The sequence below is a fragment of the Erinaceus europaeus genome, chromosome 9 (genome assembly GCF_950295315.1).
Source record: "Erinaceus europaeus chromosome 9, mEriEur2.1, whole genome shotgun sequence".
In the NCBI taxonomy this organism is placed as follows: Eukaryota; Metazoa; Chordata; class Mammalia; order Eulipotyphla; family Erinaceidae; genus Erinaceus; species Erinaceus europaeus.
The window spans coordinates 90038007-90064077 of record NC_080170.1 but is presented as its reverse complement, the minus strand read 5'-3'; the positions used below and the strand labels follow the sequence as shown (position 1 = coordinate 90064077).

Genomic DNA, 26071 nt, shown 5'->3' with positions numbered 1-26071 from the left:
TCCCCAAACTGTACCTTTTAAATGAATACAGTGGATTGTACATAAATAAACTCTTCCTAAGTTTAATTCAAAATAATATCAGATACATATGGTTTTATATGCATTATATTAGCACTTGGATCTACACGAATAAACACAAAATACAAAAAAAAAAAAACCTTAAGAGTGAAAGCAGTTTAAAAAAAAAAAAAAAAACTTTCCATGCAAGTCAAAATCACCAGTAAAAATAAGATTGCTTTGTGACTTACTACTAATGAAACTTCTTACTCACTGTGAGCACCAGAAGTTTCCTTTACCAAATCATCAAGCCTGAGAAAGCACCTGAGCAATGTATATCATTTAGTCATGACTGTGCAAACTCATACTCTAAAGACTTCCTCCCAGGAGGGGAAAAAAGAAAGCTCTCATAAACAACATAGAGCTCTGTTACGACATTAAACCTTTTTCATCTATTGTGAAACCCTGGTCTGGTGTGATCTACTGACTCAAATATTAAGAGATAAGCATTTCTGTTATTTCACCATTCTCAGTAAGATCCCATGATTCAGTAATTTTTGTCAACTAAAATAGAATAGGAATCATCCTATAGTTAAGTACAGTTGTTTAGGTATGCTTATTGTTTCTGGAGATAGGAAAGAAGAAGTAAGATCTTCTTGCCTTTTCATTCTACGGGTTTTAAGGGAGAAATCAGTAAGGAGTCTGATACAATGAATTTTAATCTAAAAGATTCCTTAAGGCAAAAGTGTAGCCTAAAATATTTGACTATGTCCTTATAAGATGACCCATTTATATCCGAAAGAAGACACTATAGGTTTATTTTAATATTCAGTTTGATATTTTCCTACAGATATGTAACCCCTATGTTAGTACTAAATTAATCCAAAGTCAATATTACTGCTTATTATGGTTTTTACATCTCATCTTTTTTAATCATATACTATCTGATAATTTACAATTATTTTTAAAAAGGAGCACAACACATTGACATACATGGAAATCACCTGGAATTTTACATAAGGAGAGCCAAATAGTAGAATTATTTTATTCTTCACTTGGTACCTCAAACTGACAAGTTTCAAAAGTCTGCAAGTTTACCATAGCAAATACAGAGCTGGAGAACTGGACTTCGTGAATTAGGGAATGGTTGGGAAAATACAGTGAGTATAAGTCTGAATTCTATAGTCGAATTATTGGGTTACTGGTTTAATTTTTTGCCTGGACATCCACTTCAAAGATTATTAGTACAAATACAATACCAGATACAAGTGCAGAAAAAGAACAAGGTTGTCTCCCTCTCTGAGGCGCTATATATATATTTTATAGATCCTTGCTGATTTAGATAATTGGTTTGTTAGAACCATTTGTGTTTTTTCCTTCCTCCTCCTTCTCCTCCTTCTCCTCCTCTTCCCTCTCTCCCCTTTTCCCTCCTCCCTCCTTCTTGTTCTGTGTCTTGATGTTCTTTGAATTTTCAATCTAAAATTTTTAATTCACCAGTAAAAAATAATCCATGAAACTCTACCTTCCACCTCAATAAAAACAAGACCCCAGACCTGTGAACTTTCTCTCTACTCATGACCTCATTGTGGACCATGGATGCTGTGTAGTTTCCAAGTGTTTTAAGGGAAAAAAAATTTTTTTTCAGAGTTTCCTTGTTTCTATCCCTGAAGGGTATATTGTATTCATAACAACCATAAAGGCAAGTTCAACCACAACACTGGTTATTAACAGGTCAAAATACTTCAAAGCAAACTCTTACTCTGTTTCTTCTTTGCTTTTTGTTTTAAAAAATTAAATGAATTCATATTCTCTAGTTTTCCCCTCTGAAAAAACAGTCTCAGTAAGTGAGGAATAACTTAGAAAAGATATTCATAGAACATTTCTAACTGAGGGAGACAACCCACTAAAAATGAAACAGTATATTTCTCCTAGAGATTTACAGCTTCATTTTAAATGAATGCAACTTTGAGAAAGAAATTTTAATCACACAGGATCCAGAAATTTGTATTCCACTGTCAGAAATACTTTTGTTTAGCTAAACTAAGAACATAACTTTTTCTAATGGTAAAGTTAATGTAGTACAGGAACTTTAACTATCAATCTTCTGATTTCAGAAAAATTAAAACAAAGACCTTCTACTTATGAATTATTGTACTATGCTTTACAAAAATCAATATTGTGAATGCGTTAGATATAAAAGTTTTATTTCCAATACACTTTTGAGTTATCATTAGATTCAAATTAGAGTGGAGGTTTAAATTGTCTCCACTTACAAAGGTCTTAAAATTAAGATAAACTGTCATTCAAATAAAGAAATTTTATTTATTTATTTATTTATTTATTTATTTTTATCAGAGCACTAATCAGCTCTGATTCATGTTGGTGCAGAGGACCAAACCTAGAACCTCAGGCATGAGAGTCTCTTTACATAACCATTATGCTATCTCCTCCTCGCCCCACCCCAGAAGAATTACAGTTCTACCTCTAACACACCAGTTTTCATTTATGGCCTGGGAACTTGTAGAAGTCCATGTAGCCAGAAAATCCCTGAACTAAATAATTAGAAAAAAGAAACTTTATTTAGCATTTTATTTAGGGGATATGATCTAAATATCCCTGTCTCAGTAAGTTACTGATTCTTCACATTCATATCCAGAGTCAGCTTACCCAGGGGCTTTTGCGTCCTGGGTGCTTTTGGCACCAACACCCATGGATTGCTTAGGAGCTTAGGTTAGGTATTAAGTACATAGTAAGTCTGAAATCATCAAATATCTATTTAAATGTGCAGCTACACACATCTAATCTTTTTCTCTACTTAAACAACCTGACTACTGGTGCATTAGTTTTATGATAAATTTTATTTTATTTTATTTTTAAACTATCTTTACTTATTGGAGACGGCCAGAAATAAAGAGGGTAGGGGGAGACATATAATTAAAATATAAATTAGTTCTTTTGTTAAAATTATTTGGTTCTAAGGAGTCAGGAGGTAGCGCAGCGAGTTAAGCGCAGGCGGCGCAAAGCCCAAGGACCAGCGGAAGGATCCCCGTTCCAGCCCCCGGCTCCCCACCTGCAGGGAAGTCGCTTCACAGGCCGTGAAGCAGGTCTTCAGGTGTCTATCTTTCTCTCTCCCTCTCTGTCTTCCCCTCCTCTCTCCATTTCTCCAGTATCTAAAGACAGACTAGGGCTGAAAGGATAAAATCTCACCTATTATTTATTATTATAGTAGACTCACACAATGATTCCGAGAACTCCAAAGAAGAGAAAACGCAAATAAGCCCACACAAAATCACATTATAATTAAGTGATGAAAATTAAAGAGATCATAAAAGCAGCAATGGCAAGTTTTTCATGTACAAAGAAAAACATAGATTAAAACAGACTTTTTTAAAAATTATTTATAGAGCCAGGTGGTGGTGCACCAATAGAGCACAAAAGTTACCATGCTCAAGAACCCAGGTTCAAGTTCCCAGTCCTCACCTGCAGGGGGGAAGCTTCATGAGTGGTGAAGCAGAGCTTCAGGTGCCTATCTAGCTACTTAACTACCTACATTCCTCACCTTCCCATCTTGATTTCACTCTGTTTCCATGCCTCAAAATAAAAGTAAATAGAATGTCTTAAAAGATTTATTTTTTATTTATTTATTAACTTATGAGTGAGAATGAACAAAGAAAAGGATGACTCTGAACTATGCAGTTCCAGGGATTGTCCTCTAAGTCTTTTTCTTGCAAGCCCTAAATAGTCACATTTTACCACTTACCTGACACAAAAAGATATTTCAACAAGAACTTTAGAGATCAGAAAAGAGTGACAAGACACTCAAATGGAAGAAGAGGAAAGAAAAAAGAAAAAACTCTCAACCTTCAATACCAAGCAAAGTTGACATTCAGAATCAGAGAAATTATTTCATAAACAATAAAAATCAAAAAGGAATTTACCACCACTAAATTAACCTTACAAATATGTTAAAAGAGATTTTTGTTAAACCAAAAAAAAAAATTGTATTTACTAAGATCAAGGAAAGATACATAATCAAAAACCTCACTGGAAAAAGTAAACATACAGTAAAAATAGTGGATAAATCACATAAACAGGAAGCATAGAAACAAAAATCAAAATTACTAAAAATATTAAATTTTCAAAAATAAGTTAAAGGATAATAATAACATAGAGATGTAAAATGAGACGACATAAATATAAAATATGAGGCAATACAAAAATTTTAAATTTTGATATGTTTTACTAACCAAAAACAAATCATCATGCATATAGAAAGGCATAAAGTGAACTTTATAATAATAGCAATGTAAAAATGTATGAACAAAAACAATATAAATAAAACAAAATTTTCAATTCTGATAACAGAATGGTGGTTACAGGAGAAGAGGGATGAGAGATGGATAAAATGGATACAGGGAGTCAGTTGTATGTGGGAACCAGTTGTTAGATAGGGGTTATAGTGTGTGTGTGTGTGTGTGTGTGTGTGTGTGTGTGTGTGTGTGTGTGAGAGAGAGAGGGAGAGAGAGAGAGGAGGGGGTGAGAGAGAGAGAGAGAGGGGGAGAGAGAAATTACAATGCTGTACATCTGAAATGAAAGAAAGGAAGTAAGGAAAAAATTCACTCATTATAAAAAAAATAATAATATATAGGGTTAATCCAAGTATGCACAGTGCAAAAACAATTGAAGGGCTGCATACATGGTAAAATGCAAAGAAAATCAAGTGATTATCCCTTCAAAGTAAATACTTATATCACAAAATAATACCTAATCTTATAGCAAAGGCGGGGATGGAGGTTGGGTTGTAATTGAAGAAGAACTGATAATAATCTGTCTTTTTATTTTTCTCGATAGAGACAGAGAAGCAGAGACCACCCATAGAACCAAAGTTTCCTTCAATATGGTGGGAACCAGGTTCAAACCTGGATTGCACAGATGGCAGAAATTGCACATTATCCAAATGAGCTATTTGGCCAGAGCAGTACTCTATTTCTTAAATTACATAGATATCTTACTGTTTAATTTTCCTTTGAGATGTGCAAATGTCACACAATCTGCAAGATGCATTTTATATACATATAAAAGAAAATAAGTATGAGAAAAATATTAAAAAATCATGATTTCCATTTTGTGCATTTTTTTATTTTTAATACTTTAACATAACAAGTTGAACAACTGGCTCTAGAATCATGGGTTACGTCTTGTGTTCTTACCTTTTAATTCATGAAAGTGATTTACATTTGTAAAATCACTAATTTAGTAGCAGAAAAATCTAATTAATTATTCAATAAACAGAATATTGGGTAGAAACCCAAAATTGTAGCATAGATAAAAATAGAAATAGCACCAAAATTAGAGTAAGAAAATCAACTAGCATTCTGTGTCTTTCATTTATTACTCCTATAATCTCACATAGATGATGTTCTGAACCTCAGTGAGCTCTTTCCTCTACACACATGAATAAGAATGAAGTATCTTGATAATTTTAGCCATTCAAATTCTTATGGAAAGGATAGTTATCATTGATAAGTGTTGTTAAGGGGATTAGCTGGCTACCTGAAGGGTAAATAAATAAAACCAGATTCCTTTCTCACCTGTAAAATGAATCAAAGATTCAAATATAAAAATAATAAAATTAGGGAATTGGGCGGTAGTGTAGCAAGTTAAGTGCAGGTGGTGCCAAGCACAAGGACCGGCATAAGGATCCTGGTTCAAGCCCCCGGCTCCCCACCTGCAGGAGAGTCGCTTCACAGGTGGTGAAGCAGGTCTGCAGGTGTCTCTCTTTCTCTGCCCCTCTCTGTCTTCCCCTCCTCTCTCCATTTCTCTCTGTCCCATCCAACAACGATGACATCAATAACAACAACAATAATAACTACAACAATAAAACAACAAGGGCAACAAAAGGGAATAAATGAATACTTAAAATTTAAAAAATAATAATAATAAAATCATTGCAAGAAACAATAAGTTAAGTTTTTAATCTTTAAAAAAAAATTTTTTTTGTTAGTACAGGAAAAGTCAAGAAGCAGATTAAAAGGAGTCAAGAAGAAATTGTCAACAAATTACAGACAGCCTTTCAAGAATTTTGGCCTCGGAAAGTATGGGAGAATGAGACAGTGGCTTTGTTCTTTCATTTCAAAGTCTAAGAAAAAGAAGGGGCAATGTATGCAGCTGGGAGGACTGGATGTGTAAGAATAGAGAAGAACATAGTACATCTAAAAAAAAAAAACAGTACATCTGTAAACAGAAAGAATGAGAGAGAAGGAACAAGATTGAAGAAAGTCAACTGATAAAGCAAGGAGGCACTGAGAACAGATGAGACAAAAGCAAAGTAGAGGTCTATTCCTGTTATTTAGTCTCTCTGAAAGTAGCTGTAAGAACACACGTACATTTTGAGGAAGTTTAGGTTGAGAAACATTTTCTGAATGTACCCACTAAGCATTAGGTAGCTGTGCAGAGCTCTGGGGGTGGTAGACTGAGTTAGGCAAAGTGGCAACCCTCAAAAACCTCATTATCTTGAAAAATTAGACATTCACACTGAGTAATGGGAAAATCATAAGGTGAGCAGTCATCTGCTGAGTATGGGAAACAATGAAAGTTTCTGAAGAAAGATACTAGACAAAGTTTGTGTTTCTGAATCTTAGAATCAATATCTTTTTTTAAATATTATTTTCAGCTTTACAAGTGGTGAAGCAGGACTGCAGGTGTCTATCTGTTTCTTTCCCTCTCTACCTCCTCCTCCCTCCTCTATTTTTGTCTGTATACAGTAATATATAAATAAAAGTATAATTAAAGCATTATTTTCATGAGAGAGATTAATAAAGAAAGACACGGATCATAGCAGTGCTCAGTTCTGACATATACAAGCATCAAATTTAACCTTGGACTTAGAGGGTCTTCGAAATAAAAGTTTGATGCACTACCTCTGTGCTATTTCTTTGGCCCCAGAGACTTTGCAAGCTAGTTGTCTGACTCTATCACCTGAATAGTCTTGTAATAGCTTGAGATGGCACTATGCTTAGGCCTTATAGAGGGCTTTGTCTGGCAACTGATTTAAAATCACAGGTTTAGAACATCTCCAAGGGAACATCTAGGAAAGAGCTAATAAAGTATAGAGCAAGAGATTTTTTGGAGAATCAAAGTAACTAGATTTTATGGATTTCATTATTTTTAATCTACTAATATTTACTCCCTAAGTAATTTTAAAAAATCATTGGCACCACAATATGCATCATATAACCAGAGTCTCCCATTATAGAATAGTTAACTCTTTGAGAAAAGGAAGAACTTTGTGGTAAAATAACAAAATGACAAGGAAAACTTTTTTTTTTTAAATCACTCAACATCTTAACGCATAGTTTGGGAAAATACCTTTACCAAAGTATTGAATGTTCTCATATGAAACCCTTTCAATACACCCAGGATTCCCCTGTGTTAATAATAATTTTTAAAAGATGTTTTCTCCTTATGATTCTTTCTCCTTTCTTTGCCACTGAACTTCTAGAGTGAGTGGTCTAGCGCCCACAGCTTCATTTTCTCCCCCACCCACTCTCTCCTCCATACTAGCAACCTTTTGGCTACATTCAAATCACCAATTTTGAAGATTAGCATCAAAGCTCAGAATCAAACTTCTGGCTTTTCTTCAGTTCTAGTGGTCCTGTGTTGCCTGGCAAAATTTGAGATTATTAACCTCTTCTCTCTCTTTCTGAAACCCCTTTCTGGACTTTCAGCATTAGCCTTATGTCTTATCTGCTTTCTTCTGTCTTTTTTGCAAATCTGCCTTTGTTCTTGGGAACATGACTGCAGGTGTCACCAAAGTATTACCTAGTGTTTCTCTTTATGTCTTCCCCATTCTCATCCACCCCCAGAACCTCAAATGGGCCATTACACAGATGACTTCTCTTTGCCTTATTATTATGTTTACTGTTAGATAAAGAGGCAAAGAAAGAGAGTGAAAAAGACCACAACACCAGAGAGTTATACATGTGGCAAAGCAGCACACTATCCAAGTGAATTATTTCAGACCCTTATTATTTCATCTTTGTTGAGCTTCCTCTGTCTTTCTGAGGCTGTTTAACCTGTCTGAAATATTGTTCCCCTCAACTCTTGCCACCTACCTATTTCCTATTTTCCCCTCATCTCCTTCTTCAACATCACTGCCACAGGGAATGCTTTATGTCTTAACTGCCAGTTCAGGGGCATGACACCTAAAAAGCATAGATTTTTCTCTTACACATTAGGAACATCTCCCTCCTCCTTTATTTTTGCTGTGATGGAAGAGTTTCAAACTTGATGCATCCATAAAAAATTGGGCAACATTTTTAATCATTCCTTGAACATTTCTGAGCCTTATTTGTCAATAAATTAAAATTAGGATTTATTTAATTTGAAGATTTCTGAAGTCCTTCCTACCCAAAAATGCTATACCTCTTGTTAATGTCATACATCTCTAGTTCACAAATGAGCAGGTAACAGCGGTAAAGTCTGGACAAAGTTTTTTTTTTTTTTTTTTAATTTCTGAAGCCAGGGTTCTTGGGAAAAGTAAAATGATTCTTTTTTTTTTTTTTTTTTTTTTTACCAGAGCACTGCTCACCTCTGACTTATGGTGGTGTGGGGGATTGAACCTGGAACTTGAGAGCCTCAGGCATGAAAGTCTCTTTGCATAACCATTATGCTATACCCCCACCCTAAAATGATTTTTGTAGTATTTCAATCCTTTCAATAAAGAAAAGACTCAGATCTGGAAGTGTGAGCTCCCATTTTCCCTACTATTAATCTGAGGAAAGGCAGAAATAGCATATGTTGATTTGACTACATTCTAATAGAAAACCACATATTTCAGAAGGATGAAACAACTGGTTTAGAAGCAACCCTGGTCTCTGAAAAGTGAGAGAGAAAATTGCAAATCCTGTGCATAAACTCTTACCCTAAGTCACACACATAACAATATGCTTAATGTGAATTAGCTAAAGGTAAAAGGACTGAAATCTAAGATGCTTTCCTAAAATATAGTTTAAAGTTTAAAACAAACCAAATTAAATGCATCCAGGGATAGAGGGAGGGATCAACAGAGTAACAGTAAAATTCAGAGTCTATGATACAATAGTCACAATCCAAATGAAACCAGACACATAGAGAAACAAGAATGTGACCCATTCTTTATCTATCGAAAGAACATTAAAAGGTAGACTTAACTCAAACTGACACAGAATTTGGAATTATCAGACAAGGTCCTATTGACAGATAGATACTAACTATGTTCATTGAGCTAAAGGAAAATGTGTTTGCAATGACTTAAAAACAGTATAAATGGAAATGAGAAGGAAATTGTTAGCAAACTTGAAAATACATCAATAGAAAAAGAAAAAAGAAAGAAAAAGTAAACACAGTTACCATAAGGACCTATAATGATGTAGCAAAAGTTCTAACATAACAAAAGAACCAGCGTAAGGATCCGGTTCGAGCCCCTGGCTCCCCACCTGCAGTCGCTTCACAGGCGGTGAAGCAGGTGTCTGTCTTTCTCTCTCTCTGTCTTCCCCTCTTCTCTCCGTTTCTCTCTGTCCTATCCAACAACGACATCAAGAACAACAATAATAACTACAACAATAAAAAACAACAACAAGGGCAACAAAAGGGAATAAATAAATACATATTTTTAAAAAGCTCTAACATAGAAAACAGCAATTAAAAATATTTGAAAAGAAATCAGCTGAAAAATTTCCCAAACTAACTGTAAAGCATAAATATACAGATTCAACAATCTTAGTAATTCTCAAATAGGACAAGTATGAAAATAATAATACATAGATATATATGCTGAAAACTAGCAGCAAAGAGAAGCTCTTGAAAGCAGAGGGAAAAAAATAGATTATATTCAGAGGGATAGTGGTTTGAATGCTAACTTCTTTTTTTAATTTCTTTATTAGGGAATTAATGTTTTACATTCGACAGACAATAAATACAATAGTTTTTACATGCATAACATTTCCCAGTTTTCCATATAACAATACAGTCCCCACTAGGTCCTCTGTCATCCTTTTTGGACCTGTAATCTTCCCCACTACCCACTCCAGAGTCTTTTACTTTGGTGCAATACGCCAATTCCAGTTCAGGTTTTACTTGTGTTTTCTCTTCTTTTTTGGGGGGCTACTGAAGCTGAACATCTGCCCCAGAAGTCAAGCACTGTCATATCAGCTTTTGCTAAAAAGGAATATGGCTTTCTTTTTTTTTAATTTATTATTTTTTTTATTTAAGAAAGGATTAATTAACAAAACCATACGGTAGGAGGGGTACAACTCCACACAATTCCCACCGCCCAATCTCCATATTGTTTTCTCTTCTGATCTTGTTTTTCAACTTCTGCCTGAGAGTGAGATCATCCCATATTCATCCTTCTGTTTCTGACTTATTTCATGTATCATGAATATTTCAAAGTCCATCCAAGATCGGCTGAAAATGGTGAAGTCACCATTTTTAATAGCTGAGTAGTATTCCATTGTGTATATATACCACAACTTGCTCAGCCACTCAGCTATTGTTGGACACCTGGGTTGCTTCCAGGTTTTGGCTATTACAAATTGTGCTGCTAAGAACATATGTGTACATAGATCTTTTTGGATGGGTTTTTTGGGTTCCTTAGGATATATCTCCAGGAGAGGAATTGCAGGATCATAGGTTAGGTCCATTTCTAGCCTTATTTTTTTTGTTTTAATATTTATTTATTTATTCCCTTTTGTAGCCATTGTTGTTTTATTGTTGTAGTTATTGATGTCGTTGTCATTGGATAGAACAGAAAGAAATGGAGAGAGGAGAGGAAGATAGAGAGGGGGATAGAAAGATAGACACCTGCAGACCTGCTTCACTCCCCTGCAAGTGGGGAGCCAGGGGGCTCGAACCCGGATCCTTAGGCTAGTCCTTGCACTTTGTGCCATGTGCGTTTAACCTGCTGCGCTACTGCCCGACTCCCCCATTTCTAGCCTTCTGAGAGTTCTCCAGACTGTTCTCCACAGAAGCTGGACCAGAATGTTAACTTCTTGTCATAACTAATTCATCTCACTATTTCTGATAAATATTTTAAATTTTTTAAAGAAAGTAAAAATAATTCCAAATGCAACAAAAATATACTTTAAGAATGAAGCATATGCATTGGTAGAAGGCATAGTATAATGTTGCCAGTTGCTGTGGTAAGAAACTATTATGTCTAGAGCCTATACAAATGTTGTAAACTAATGATATAGGAATAAATAAATAACATGAACAAAAGCAGGAGATGATGCCATGTGTTCTTAAAAAGCAACATTTCAGAATTTCTAGATATAGTCAGTTTTATTTGTAACTCTCTGGAATAGTTAATCCACACTATTAAGAAGGGAAAAAAAAGAGTAGACTGGGAACATAGCATACTGGCTATACAAAAAGACAACATCCAAGCTTGAGACACTGAGGGCTCCAGGTTTAGTCCCCTGTAACACCATAAACCTGAGCTGTAGCTTTGGTTAAAGCAAGAGGAAGAGGGAAGGGGGGAGGAGGGAGCAAGAAAGAAAGAAAGAGGGAGAAAGAAAGAAAGCAGGCAAGAAAAGAGAGAGAACATGGGCAGAAGGACACTCATAACAGAATGATTCTGGGGAAAAACTGAGTTTTAATAGCAAGTGTCAGAAAATAATCAATGTTTGCAAAGGAAGTAAGAAGTAGGATTCCTCTCTGGGGTTCACTTAAAAAAAAATATTCACTTTGGGAGTCAGGCTGTAGCGCAGCGGGTTAAGCGCAGGTGGCGCAAAGCACAAGGACTGGCATAAGGATCCCGGTTCGAACCCCAGCTCCCCACCTGCAGGTGAGTCGCTTCACAGGCGGTGAAGCAGGTCTGCAGGTGTCTATCTTTCTCTCCTCCTCTCTGTCTTCTCCTCCTCTCTCCATTTCTCTCTGTCCTATCCAACAACGACAACAACAATAATAACTACAACAATAAAACAACAAGGGCAACAAAAGGGAATAAATAAATAAAATAAATTTTAAAAAATTCACTTCACTTATAAAATAAATATATTTTGAAAGTACCACTTAACATTCATTCTAAATTCATGTTTTTTCATATTTTAGCTTTCTTATTATTTAAATAATACAACTAGTGGCATCTAATACTTAGAACTAGTGGCATCTAATACTTATATAAATAATACAACTAGTGGCATCTAATACAACTAGTGGCATCATTCAAGTGGTATGGTTTGCATTGACTAGAAGAGGAAATTGTCTTATTCTTTATGGCATACATAAATAACAATAAGTCCTAGACATTTCATTTGGCAAATGATTGTAAAGTAGAAATCTATGTGATGGACAAGTTACCTGCAAGTCTTCCTATTAAGTCTTTGTAAAAGAGCAAGAATGTATCAGTATCAAAACCTGCAAGGCTTTGAGTTTGCTCAACCTGTCCAGGCTTGTATTCCAAGGGCCCCAGAGCGCGTAAATTCCATCCTTAGTACAACTTTGTACAAGCTCTGCTGTCTATCTCTTCCACCTCTCCCTCTCCATACCCCCCCATCATAAGTAAATATTTTTAGATTTTTCAAAGTGTGTGTCAATAGGTTGAAATAAAATCCCCCCCCCCAAAAAAAGTGAAGAGACTAGTTTGCAGCATTCCTGGTTAAGTGCACACATTTCCATGGGTAAGATCTCAGGTTTAAGTCCCATATCCCTACCTACAGGAGGGGAGCTTCATGAGCTTTGAAGCAGTGTTACAGGTGTATGTCTGTCTATCTATCTATTTATCTATCTATCTCCCCCCCCCTCAATTTTTCTCTGTCCTATCAAAGAAAAAAAATAGCCATCTGGAGCAGTGGATTGGTTATGCTGGCACCAAGTCCCAGTGATAACCCTAATGGCAATAAATAAATAAATATAATAATGATAATGGTGGAAAGTTCTTTAAGAAATCCACATCACTGATGTTCTTGAGAGCACTGTATGATACTGTTAAGATTAAAAAAAAAAAAAAAAAAAACTTTAGTAACTATGCCCAAAGGATAAAGAGTTTGACTTAGAATGTAAAGTACTTCAAAAAAATCTTTGATGTGGTCCTGGAGATGGCACAGTGAGTAAAACATTAGACTCTCAAGCATGAGAAGTTCAGTCCCTGGCAGTACATGTACCAGAATGATGTCTGGTTCTTCCTCTCCTCCTATCTTTCTCATTAATAAATAAATAAAATGGGAGTTGAGTGGTAGCACAGTGGGTTAAGCACACGTGGTGCAAAGCACAAGGACTGGCATAAGTATCCCGGTTTGAGCTCCCCACTTGCAGGGGAGTCCCTTTACAAGCGGAGAAGCAGGTCTGCAGGTGTCTGTCTTTCTCTCCCCCTCCTCTCTCCATTTCTCTCTATCCTAATCAACAATGACATCAACAATAATAACTACAACAACAATAAAAACAATAAGGACAACAAAAGGAAATAAATAAATAAATATTTAAAAAGAAAAATTAATAAATAAATATTTTAAAATCTTTGATAAATTATTATAGATGTATTTTATATTGCATATGATAAGCCATAAGGTACATCTAGACATGTATCAATGTTCCATTGAAGTTAGGTTTAAAAATAAAAAATGGAGACATGTATATGTGTATATGTCTATACTATAGGAAAAAAAAAAAGGGTTTTGAAAAGGATTAAGGATCCCCCACCCGCAGGGGGGGGTCACTTTGCAAGCAGTGAAGCAGGGCTATAGGTGTCTTTCTTTCCCCCTCTCTGTCTTCCCCTCCTCTCCATTTCTCTCTGTCCTATCCAACAACAACAGCAGCAACAACAATGGAAGAAAAAAAAAAGAATGAAGCATATTCAGATAATAGAAAAAGCATATTCAGATAAAAGAATTCTTCAACACTACTAGTTGAAGGTAAAAGACATTATTTCCATGTAATACTACATAGAAACTCATAAATTCAGGAAGAAGTGGAGAGCATTAAGAATGGAAGCTGTGATAGACATAGTATATGCACCAGGAACACCTTCGTAGAATGTCTTTCCTGCTAACAGCAACACTATTGACAGTCTTCATTTCTCAGCACTATTAGCGATTACTTGAGTTACTGTGTCCGAAGTCAGACCTCCCCACGGCAACTCACACTCAATAAATGAGAAAGAGTTATAACCACCAGACTTTTTGATTCAATCCAGAACCTCTCTAAGGAAATTCAACTCCAGAGCTTCCCATGGGGTTGAGTGAGAGTACTAATGGCTGAGACTGATAATGAATTTCTCCTGCTCCCTTTCTTCCAGGTATTTCTTCCAAGGGTCTTCCCTAATAAACATTTTTTCATTCAAGACTCACTTATCAGAATGTGAGTCGTATAGAAAATACCCACAGTCTCAGTATTCAAAGGGATGGAGGATTTTTCAGTAAAACGTCTGCTTCTAAAATCTTTCAGTCCTGCTTCTAGGAGTTCTTGAGAGCTTGTTTGGAGGTTCTAGCAGAGGAGCGCAGCTACTCTCGACTGAAGACTGGTCCGTCTCTTTTGGGGAAGGCCGTCCTCTTCCACTGATCACGCAGTTTCTGGAGGGTCACACATGGAGCGGTGAGGGAGGAAGGGGACACCCACCTAGCCAGCCAGATCAGCCGAATCAACCCTGGCAATCAATTAGGTGACAGATGTCGCAGCAAGATCGCCCTCACATCCTCCAGCAGTTCTTATACTGTTTTCCTAAACGCAATAAGATTTCATAGGATGATGTCTGTTTTCTACACAGACAAGGAATATAAATCCTAGCTAGGAAAACTGCAAAGTTGTTTATTCAGTGGTACCACATGAAGGATGGTTTTTTCCCCTGAAAACAATAAGCTATGAATTATAGATATTGTACATATATAAATTTGTTTTTTATAATTATATATTTTGTTGGTTTTCGTAATTGTTAAAGTAAGGATGGTAGATTTGATTCTTTGGAGCTATAAACATCACACATTCTGTCTAACTCCTCAGGAGTTGTCAGCTGTGTGAGTGGGACTATAAGAGGAGACAGGCAAATGTATACGCATAGTCACTGCACTTTAATCACTCTGTGGATTGACTTTTCACATATAATGTAAAAACAAATGACAACTGAGTTAACTAGCACCGTTAACTGAAGTACTCATGACTTCTCTACTAGAAGACAATTTATTTACATTGAACTACCTTATTTGTTCCTAGCTCCTAACTGCTTTGTTCAAACTATTAGCATTTCTTTTTTGTTTGTTTGTTTGTTTGTTTTGACAGAGAGAGATTCAGAAAGAGAGAGAGACAGAGAGAAACACCAGAGCACTGCTCAGCTTTGGCTTATGGTGGTGTGGGGGATTGAACTTGGGATTTAGGAGCCTCAGGCATGAGTTTGTTTGCGTAACTATTATGCTATCTCTCCCGCCCACTATTAGCATTTCTATCTCTCTTTTTTTTTTTTTTTCATCTAAACCCTCAGTTTCAGGGTGATTCCTCCTCATATTTGTAGTTTCCTGAGATTGTCTCTCTTGGTATCTCTTGGTATCTCTTTGGGGATCTTGCTTTCTGCTATAGAGAGGAAAGAGATAATTATTGTCCCTGGCACCCAAGACAAAAAAGAAAAGGAAGGAAGGAAGGAAGGAAGGAAGGAAGGAAGGAAGGAAGGAAGGGAGAGAAAGAGAAAGAAAAAAAGAAAGAAAGAAAGAAAGAAAGAAAGAAAGAAAGAAAGAAAGAAAGAAAGACCTTAAGAACTTATTCAAAGTTTCTCTTCCATAAACTCTTCAGGGCCTTCCACTTCATGACTGACTCACAAGTCCTGGATTATGTGCTATAATTCCAAACACAGAAATTTTCCTTCTGTGTGTCTTCTCTCAGAGAGAGAGAACAAAAAAAATGAACTCCCCATCTTCTTTTCCCTTCTCTGCCACCTGTCTCTCATAGTACCCTGGGACTTCTTAAAGTGAAAGCCCTAATGTAAGACTCCTTGACTCTTTCTTCAAAATAAATATTGTGCTAACTTCCAATGCACTTAGTGGGGTGCTACTATTTTCATTTTCCAAAATCAATGCGTTACTGTGTTGTTTTCCTGTTCACAAAAAACAAAACAAAACAAAAAAAAACACAGATGGTCCCTCACTGACTACTACACAGGAATAGCTATCAAGGACTCCTAAAATTCAACCTGACTTGTTTTCTACATTCATACAATTTCTGCTCCATCAAGCTGGAATTCCTTCTGTGCCCAGACTACCTCACTTTTGTCGATGCTGCACATTCCCAATTCATATCTTTACCTTCCCCATATCTATGCAAGCCTGTCATTCAAGGTCCAGCTTAAGAGCCTTAAAGACTGCAACTACTCCAACCTACTATAATTTATCCCATTTTTGGATTTTTATTTAATTCATAGATTATGTCATATTAGTGACTTAAAACATTCTCTAGATGTTTGATTTTAGATTTAGCAGTCTAATTTAGGTCAATAATAAATTTATGCTTTACTCACACATGTACATACATAGTACACATTCAGTGTTCCTGGCAGAGTTTTGATTAATTTATTAATTGCATAAGCATAGACAAGAGGATAATACATCTAGAATACTGTATCTGAATCCACAACTATCACAACTAAAAAAGGAGAACAGGACTGAAATTACTGAGCATAAACCTTCTTTCTTTTCTTTTTTTTTTTTTTCCACAATTGCTTCTAATCTCCTTTTCCATCTTTTGCAAACCTGCTGAAGTTACCAAGATTACCCTGTCTTTATTTTTATCTCTTCTTGTTACTGTCTGCCCCCTAGAGGGAAGATAATACTAAGTGGTGAGAAAAAAAATCAGCCTTAAGAAGAGAAAAAGTAGAGAATGCCTTTTCAGTAACTCATAATTTTAACATCAGTAACTTTTATAAAACATAGAATCATTACAGTTGAAACATTAAAATATAATCTGAGTACAAGAAAAATCTGGCAGACTAAATTAAAAATAGGAAAGATGAGTGGCACAGGGAGAAAGGAGTGTGAAACATGAAGACCAAGAGTAGGGTAGGACAACTTAGGTCTGCACTAGAAGGTTTGAGGCATTTCTATTTTTTTCCCTTGTGTTTTGTTTGTTTGTTTGTTTGTTTGTTTTTTGATAGGGCAGAAAGAAATTGAGACTCGAGGAGAAGACAGAGAAGGAGAGAGAAAGATAGACTTCTGCAGACCTGTTTCACCACTTGCAAAACGACCCCCCTGCAGGTGGGGAGCTGAGGGCTCAAACCCGGATCCTTGAGCAGGTCCTTGTGCTTCAAACTATGTACGCTTAACCCTGTGCACCACCGTCCAGCCCCCTCCTTGTGTGTTCTTTTAATAAATTTTGTCTGATGATCAGGAAATAGCTCACCAATAGAATGCACACTTTAGCCATGTTCAAAGACCCAGGTTAGAGCCCCACCACCACAGGAGCCTCTGCAGCAGGGGAGTTCCTTTTCTTGCTCCCTCCCCCTCTCTCCCTTGCTCTATCTGAAACAGAAAGGAAGATAACAAAAATCTGATGGGAGATGGAGTCATGTAGGGAACAGGCAAAAAAATTAGTTAAAAAAAATAAACCTTGGGAGGGAAAAAATAGCAGAATAGCTATGGTAAAGACTTTCATACCCAAGGCTCTAAAGTCCCAGATTCAATCCCCCACAGCATCATAAACCAGAACTGAGTAGTTATCTGGTTTAAAAAAATGAATAATAAATAATAAAATAAAATAAACCTTGTCTGCACACTATAACATCATTTAAATTTATATTCAAGTAAACAAAAAAATGAAGATTTTTCAAAAGTCATGCTTAGCATTGAAGTCATTTGCTCTCTTGTGCATTTGTAAATTTATCTTAAGAAGAATCTGAATTATTTAGTGGATAATTTATCATGCCAAATCATAACATATAAAATAATTTGCCTTTTTATCTCAATCTAAACATTTTAATAGCTGTCAAACACACATTTCAGAGGTTTGATATGTGTGGCATCTCCTAGCTGTGTTTATAAACAATTTTAAGATTCAAATATTTTTTAATTTTTTTAATTTATTATTGGGTAGAGACAGAAAGAATCTGAGAAGGAGGGGGATATAGATAAGGAAAGAGACAGAGAGACACCTGCAGCCCGACTTCACCACTTGTGAAGCTTTTCCCCTATAGGTGGGGGCCAGAGACTTGAATTCAGGTCTTTGCACACTGTAATGAGGAATTCAAATCTTTAAGTCACTCAAATTCAAAATTATCAACTGTTTTAATCTTGGTTGTTGTTTTTTTTTAACCTAAAAGTCATAATGCAACTTGACATACATAGCCCCTAGCCAGCCTGGTTTTCCTACCGCACTGAGTCCTACACAGATTTCTGTGAGAACTTTCTACAATAAGATCTCAACTGCAGAAAGATTTGTATCATTTGATTTTCTTTGCTTTGCTTTGCTTTCTTTCTTTTTCTTTTCTTTTCTTTCTTTTTTTTTTTTTTACCATCAAGTTTATCGCTGAGGCTCTGTGCCTGCATGATGATTCCACCACTCCCAGTGGCTATATTTTTCCTTTTCTCTCTTCCTTTCTTTCTTTCTTTCTTTCTTTCTTTCTTTCTTTCTTTCTTTCTTTCTCTCTTTCTTTCTTTCTTCCTTTATCCCTTCTTTCCTTTCTTTCTATTTTTATTATTTGATAGAGGGGACAGAGAGGTAGAAAGAGAAAGACACCAGTAGACATGCTTTCCCCACTACAATCCCCCCTACAGATAGGAAGCTGGGGCTCAAACCCAGATCCTTGCACATGACAAAGTGTGTGCGCTCCTCATTTAAAAGGACAGTGACTAGTGAAAATCACCTACTAAAATATTTAGTGATGCTTACTGAGGTGTATTGTTACTGATATGAGTCTGCGTGTAGTAGTTATACTCCTGAACAAATCTCTAAGCCTCAAGTTTCTATCTTCGTGAAATGAAAAACTATCTTCCAGACCTACTTCACTGCTATACAGATCAAAGGGGGGAAAGTATGTGAAAATTCTCCATATACAGGTACAGTAATATAGGAGGATTATTTTATATATGTTCAATAACAGTATTAATATGTGGAAACTGGAATTTCTGCTAGAAGACAGACAAGATTTTAAAGTTGTTTGTATGAGAAAATAGATTTTTCTTCCTTCAATTATCAAACCATAAAATTTAAAACCAACGACCTTGTTCCCTTGCAGCTGCTCCCAGTTACTAAAAATGAAACCTGAAAACTACCTCCTACATCAACTCCTACCAACTCTGAACAATGAAACCAGGACACCCCCACAATACCTCACGATCTCTACAACTCCTACAGGAACCTGGATGTTGAAGAATGTGTTATCTAACCCAGAACATGTCTCTTCCAGTCCACACATCTTGATAATAATACAGACATGCACCACAGATGTACCACCAAGCTATAAATAAATATATTACAGTTGTTAAGTGCAATCGATAATTTAAAAAAGCAATAAACTCTCGAATCTACACTATGAAAATTGGTTGGGATTATTTCTAAATGACAAGATAACAAGAATCAAGATGACTTGGATTGCTACTGGAAATGATTTATTGTATTCTGCCTCGTTCAAATAAGGGGGAGGGGGAAATAAGGAAGTGGTCAGAGCAGCAAATTATAAAGATGTGTACGCCACAGTAGGACAAAATAAGTAAGAGGAAAATAATGCTAACAAACTGAAATAAAACTAGAATTAGTCCCCTCCCACCACGACCCTCCCCCCCCCCCCAACTGTAACTACAATCTACTTGCCTCACTCCGGAAAAAAAAGAAAAAGAACTTGGGCAAAGCTGAGACCAGGTTTCTCACCGGTCTCATTGCCCCAAAGACAATTTAAACTTACCAAGCACTAAGAAGACAGTCATCGTCAGTAGTAGCTGTAGGTCAGAAGTTCTCCAATGGCAGGGCATTTCTGGTTTTCTTTTTCTTTTCTTTTCTTTCTTTCTTTCTTTCTTTTTTTTCTTACGCTTCAGTCAGTACTTTCCCTCCACACAGGTGTACAAGGAACTGTAGACATGGTGAAACTCTCTAGTTGACTTCTCTGTGTGGGGTTCTCTTAATCCATCAGTTACGTACTGCTTCTTTTTTCTTAGCCTAGCCCTTCAACCTTGTGTGGTTTCGCCCGGTTAGTAACTTGGGACAAAAGCAACTCTTCTCTGGAACTTGACACAGCAATAGATTTCCTGTATGAAGCGCTGAAGCAAAGACGGAGGAAGCAGATTGATTATCTTTCAGCTCATTGGCCCTCCTCTTACTTCTGTTGTACACAGATAAGTTTTACAGTAAGGCACTGAATTTGCCCAAGATTAACTGATTTGTGTGTAGTTGGATTAAAAGGTAGAACAGAACACTTGTCTATTTTTGACATATCCCTTTAAATTGCCCAGTTATGATTATGTGTAAAAGCTTTCCCAAAGAGGTTTAGATCTCAGTAGAGAAAGTTGGAATAAAATATTACCCTTGCAAATTCTTCTGTAAAGTTACTGTCCACAATGTCTGCAACTCTAGAAGCATTATAAGTGTATACTTTGTGATTGCTCTCATAACCATTCTCACAGACCTAATGACAGTAAGATAGCACACAGTTATCTTTCACTTCTAGTGGTCAAAACTCCAAAAACAGATCTGATAGAGCTAAAAAATCAATGCTTATGTAAGACTCTGCTCTTTCTGGACATAAGAAAAGAATCTGTTGGTTGCCTTTTCCAGTTTCTAGAGCCCACTACAAAACGGTGGTTTTTGGCTGTATCAATTCCTACTTTGTTCCCTCTGGGAATGTAGCCCTCCTTTCTCAATAAAGACCCTTGTGATTACACTGGAATACTTCAGATAATCCATCCAGGACACTCTATCCATCTCAAAACCCATAACTTAAACCACATCTATAAAGATTCATTGCCCTAGTAAATTTACATATTTACAAATTTCATGAACATTTGAGCACAATTTTTTTTCTTTTTCCTTGTTTGTTTGTTTACCAGAGCACTGTTCACCTCTGGCTCATGGTAGTGCAAAGGATTGAACCTGGGACTTCTGAGTCTCAGGCATAAACGTCTGTTGTGTAGAATGCTATAATATTTCCCTCCCAAATGGAGAACAGTTATTCCATCACATCTCAGTACTTGTTTCTATTCATTTTCACCATTGAAGAGAGTTCAACTGATTTCTTGAACAAAATTACAAAGAAACAACCATCTTTGTTGCACATATGGTATTTAGACTTAGCAAAAATAAAAAATAAAAAATCTGCCTTCATGTGACTAGCTCATAAACATTTGGTTTATGTTTTGGGAGGAAAATTCACTATGTGCTAAGAATTTTCTACCACAAGGCAAAAACCCTCCAGGAAGGGGAAGAAAATAGTGCAAACAGGAAAAAGATTAAACAACATGCATTTTTTTTTTCATAGTTAGCAATTCTGTCTTCCCTTTTGCCAACCTATCTGTGTGTATTTATAGTCACCCTTCCCCTCCTCAAACTTTCCTTACTGTGAATCAGTTTTACTAAAGCAATGAATCAGGTGCTTCAAGGGCATGGACTGCTTGAAGACATGAGCTATGTGACAATGGCAGACCAAGAAAAGGAGTGAGGGGTAGTTCAGCTCAGAAACCTATGCCTCCTATTCCACCTTCTACTTCAAACTCTTCTTCAATTCTACTGAGAATCAGTGCACACAAGAGACCAACAGGACGGTAAGTTGTACCCATGTGTCAATTATCCCCCCTCAAAAAAAAAAAAAAAAGAAAGAAAAACCAACATTTGGGGGCTGGGCAGTAGCACACACCATACAAAGCGCAAAAATCAGCTAAGGATCCTGGTTCCAGCCCCTGGCTCCCCACCTGCAGGGGGGGTCGCTTCACAAGCTGTGAAGCAGGCCTGCAGGTGTCTATCTATCTTTCTCTCCCCCTCTCTGTCTTCCCCTCCCCTCTCTATTTCTCTCTGCCCTATCCAACAACAATGACAACAACAATAATAATAACAACAATGATAAACAACAAGGACAACAAAAGGGGGAAAAATAGCCTCCAGGAGCATTGGATTCCTAGTGCAGGCACCAAGCCCCAGTGATAAACCTGGAAGAAAAAAAAAAAAAAAAAAAAGAAAGGAAGGAATTTAAAAAGAGAAAGATCAACAGAATAGTGTGGTTTTTGTTTGTTCGTTTTAGTGATTTAATAATAGTTTACAGGATCCTAAGATTACTATAGTTCCACACTACACCCAACACCACAATTCTGTGCCCCCCCAAGCTCCACCCTACCCTAACCCAAAGATTATCACCATAGTTTTCACAGTCTTAGTGACAGTTTGGCAACTTTTTTTTTTGCAAGTTTATTTAAATTCTCTATACTTCACATATAAGCAAAACCATTCAGTAGTTGTCTTCCACCTTCTTACTTACTTAGATAACCACAATTAGCCCCTATTAAAAAAAAAAGTAGTATGGAGACTCCTCAAACAAATAAAAATGGCATTACCTTATGATCCTACACTACACTCTTATGTACTTATCCAAAGAACATTAAAGCACTAATTTAAAGAGAACACACCCCTATGTTCATAAGGGTTACTTTACTCACAATTGCTGAGAAGTAGAAGTAGCCTAAATGCCCATCAGCTGGATAAAGAAGTTATGGGATAGTGTTGGGAAGACAGAGCAATAATTATGTAAAACAACTTGCATGCCTGAGGCTTTGAGTCCCCAGATTCAATCACCAGTACCACCATAAACTCTGCAATTTAAAAAGGTTTTACGAAAGTTTTAATAAATTAGAGAAACATGAAACATGTTTCCAAACCTATACTGTTGATTTAGTAAAATAATAATAATAATAATAAGTTGTGTTTGTAAGTACTTTAGAATCAAACCTCTCCCAGTTGCATGTATGTCTTTGTTGTCAGTGTCAGACTCAGATTTAATCAACCTGAAACCAGTTAGGAAGAAGATAAAAACCAGTTTCCCATTGGAGCTCCTCCTCATTCTGTGAAAACTCAGCATGACTCTTGAATGCTTACTGCACAGATTGCCATGATCCCTTTTTCTGGCCTCTTCATCTTCATTGACTGCTCTTTCACCCTTTGGATTTGAGTTTTGACTGTTTCAGAACTCGGGTTATCTACCTGACCCTCTTATCTTGGTTGAGTTCTCTCTCTGCCCTTGTAATAATGGATCAATACTTACTTGCCTTGTCACTTTTACTTTTTGTGAACTTTCTGGCTTAGATATGTGACATGACATTCTCTTCCCTATGTGTGTACACATATACACATATGCTCAAGTGTACACACACATTCATGTGCATACTCACACAAACACACTAGGTAGACACTTAGATCCAAATCCTTCTACCTTGCCCTATTACTGCCAAAGAACTAATATGTAACAGTTTCATATAGGCAAAAGGACAGTGTCATGAAAACTCACTCCATATTGGTCTAGTATTGGACTAATTCCTGTAGTACTGATATTTAAACTCTCTCTCCTGACTCAAATGCTTCTTTCATACTCTTCTCCTTTCTTAAATCAGTTTACCTGTTCACTTACTCTTTCAATTGGATATTCCTATAACTCCCAAATCTGTTTTATTGTTGTTGTTGTCTCTGCTTTAATATACAAAATGCTTCAGAATGTGCATGTCATCCTTACACAGAGACCATGTAAACTTCTCTGCACCTTAGGTGCTGCCATTAAAAGCACTAGTTTTTTTTTTTGGAGAAACTGAGAGCTATAGACTGCTGATTCAAACCATCTGATTACTAGCACTCTTTGCTGCCTCCTGGCGGTAATTTGGTGAAACCAAAGCTTATACTACAATAAACTTAATTAGCAAGTTCTATAATGGCTGCATTTTGAGATGCTGATCACAAAATATGCTAGCATGCTAAACAATGCACACTTACTTACATCTTTTGGAAACTAGTTAATTACAGCAAATAGGCACATGATGGTATCATTAGTATAAACAAAAGAAATGTTATTGAAGAGTGTAGAGGTGGAGGTTTCTCCATGATCAGGAGGTACAGAAATTTTGGTGGTGGGAGCAGAGAGTTATATATAAACACATGTACAGTGTAATATCTATATAGCTACATTTCTAAAATATTATGATACTATAAACCAGTGATAAACCTGAGTTTTAAATTTTGGGGAGGAAAAGAATGACTATTTTAAGATGATAGGATGGCTTAATAAAAAAAAAAGTACTGCAAAGAGATAGATGGGAATAGGGAGAAAAAAGAGAGAGGCATGCATAAAATATATTCTGTGCCTCAGTCCAGGAAATCTGATTTAGTACAATGAAAAAAAAAAAATCCTAAAATCATGTCTAGCTTGAAGACTGTTTAAGGTGTAACCTTGGATTGTCACTTGTGAAAGTGAATGAACAGAAGCTAGTAAGTGTAGAAGTGGACTTATGTTTGTTTGTTTCATTAAAATCCCTTTAGAACTTCTTGCAGAGCAGAACATTTTTAATTTCCTATTAGAACCAATAGTTGTTAAGAATCATACTTTTGAGTCTTCTTATTTGGGGAGGGGGTTGTTCCTGTGGCTTTCATGTGATGGCTGATTATTCGATTCCACTGTAATCAGAGAAGTTGCTTGGAATGATTTCCATGCTTCTGACTTTATTGATGCAATCTCTGTGGCTTCATAAAAGGTCTGTCCTTGAGAATGTTTTATGTGGACTCAAGAAGAATGTTTATTCCACTGTCTTCAAATGAAGAGTTCTAGAGGGAATGGAACTATATGGTAGACGTACATCAAGTTCTGGTGACCTCGTGAAGAACACCGGAGCTTAAATTACTTTTAGAGTTTTTAAAACTTTTAATATCTTTATTTTTTATTTATTATTGTATATAGAAAAAGATAATTGAAATGGGGTGGGGGAAAGAGAAAGGGAGAGACAGACACCTGTAACCCTGCTTCACCACTCATGAAGTTTTTCCCCTGCAGGTGGGGACCAGGGACTTGAACCCAGGTCCTTGTGCACTGTAATATGAATGCTTAACCAGGTGTGCCACCATGTGGCCCCTTTAAAACTGTTTTAACAATCCTACAGTTTGTTGGACTGAAATGGCCTTGCTTTATATTCTTGTACCTATCCATCATTAGCTATAACTCCAGGAAGAAGCATAACCTAAGGTAAGGAACCTATAAATGGGCTGACTTCTGAATTGCCAGCATCACTGTATTGGGGGGGAGAGAAGGCCAAGATAGTTCCCCGATGATTATAGATTCATCATACTTAAATCAAAGAATTAAGGAGGAAAGCATGATTTCCAAGTGTTTTAAGCTTTATTCTGGAAAAGTGAGAGCACACGAGAGAGAGAGAGAGAGAGAGAGAGAGAGAGAGAGAGAGAGAGATGAAGCTTACATGGTGAAGCTCTCAGATAGAGAGATAACATCCATAATGTCGATTTTCATGAACTTCTAACTCCCTGCCTTCACTTCCTTTCTGAGCCATGCTCACACATTACCACTCCTAGGTAACCTTTCCTAAGCAGATCCCTAAAACTCTACTAACACGGACCTGGAAAGGTCCTTTATTGGTGTCTATTCATTGAGGGAATACTTCAGTGAATAAGTCCTCACAATATCTGCTGTGTGGATCAATAAAGTAAACTAATTCAGATAAAGTGATCTTCCAGGTAACCAACTGTCTTTCATTCCTGTGAAATCAAATTAATAAATAGAAATGCTGTTGACATTTTAAACATGAAGGCACTCTACTTTGAGATGTTTCCTATTTTATATACAATTAGGTTATTTTCATCTGAGTAATAGCTGCAAAGTCCAGAATAATACAGAATTATACTGAGAAGTCTGAAAAGCTATTTTCTTATGTTCAGACTACATTATTGTTTTTAAAAGTATTGTCTTTGTTAAAATTTTTAGTTCTCCAACCAAACTTTGTCTCTTTGAACACAAAAAGAATAATGGAAAGTCTTTGTCTAACAATTCCAATATTTAGAGGAACTGTGTGTAAAATAATGCCTATTTTTCTATGGAATCTGATTGAGAAGTCATTTCTTTTTTTAAAAAATTTTATTATATTTATTTATTGGATAG

General features: G+C 36.3%; 1 protein-coding gene across 3 annotated transcripts in view; it reads right to left on the bottom strand.

Annotated features, from left to right (window-relative positions):
- Positions 1-20200, bottom strand: part of CD200R1 (CD200 receptor 1) — a 42697-nt gene extending 22497 nt beyond the window's left edge. For 2 of the 3 annotated variants that reach the window (XR_009551658.1, XM_060198372.1), the window contains exon 1: positions 19850-20200. Coding sequence is in view for 2 of the 3 variants with exons in the window: in XM_060198372.1 (XP_060054355.1) it covers positions 19850-19916 (67 nt within the window). In the remaining variant the exon portion in view is untranslated. The remainder of the gene's footprint in view (positions 1-19849) is intronic. The other variant, XM_060198371.1, reaches the window with a different exon arrangement.
- Between the last annotated feature and the right edge of the window lie 5871 nt (positions 20201-26071).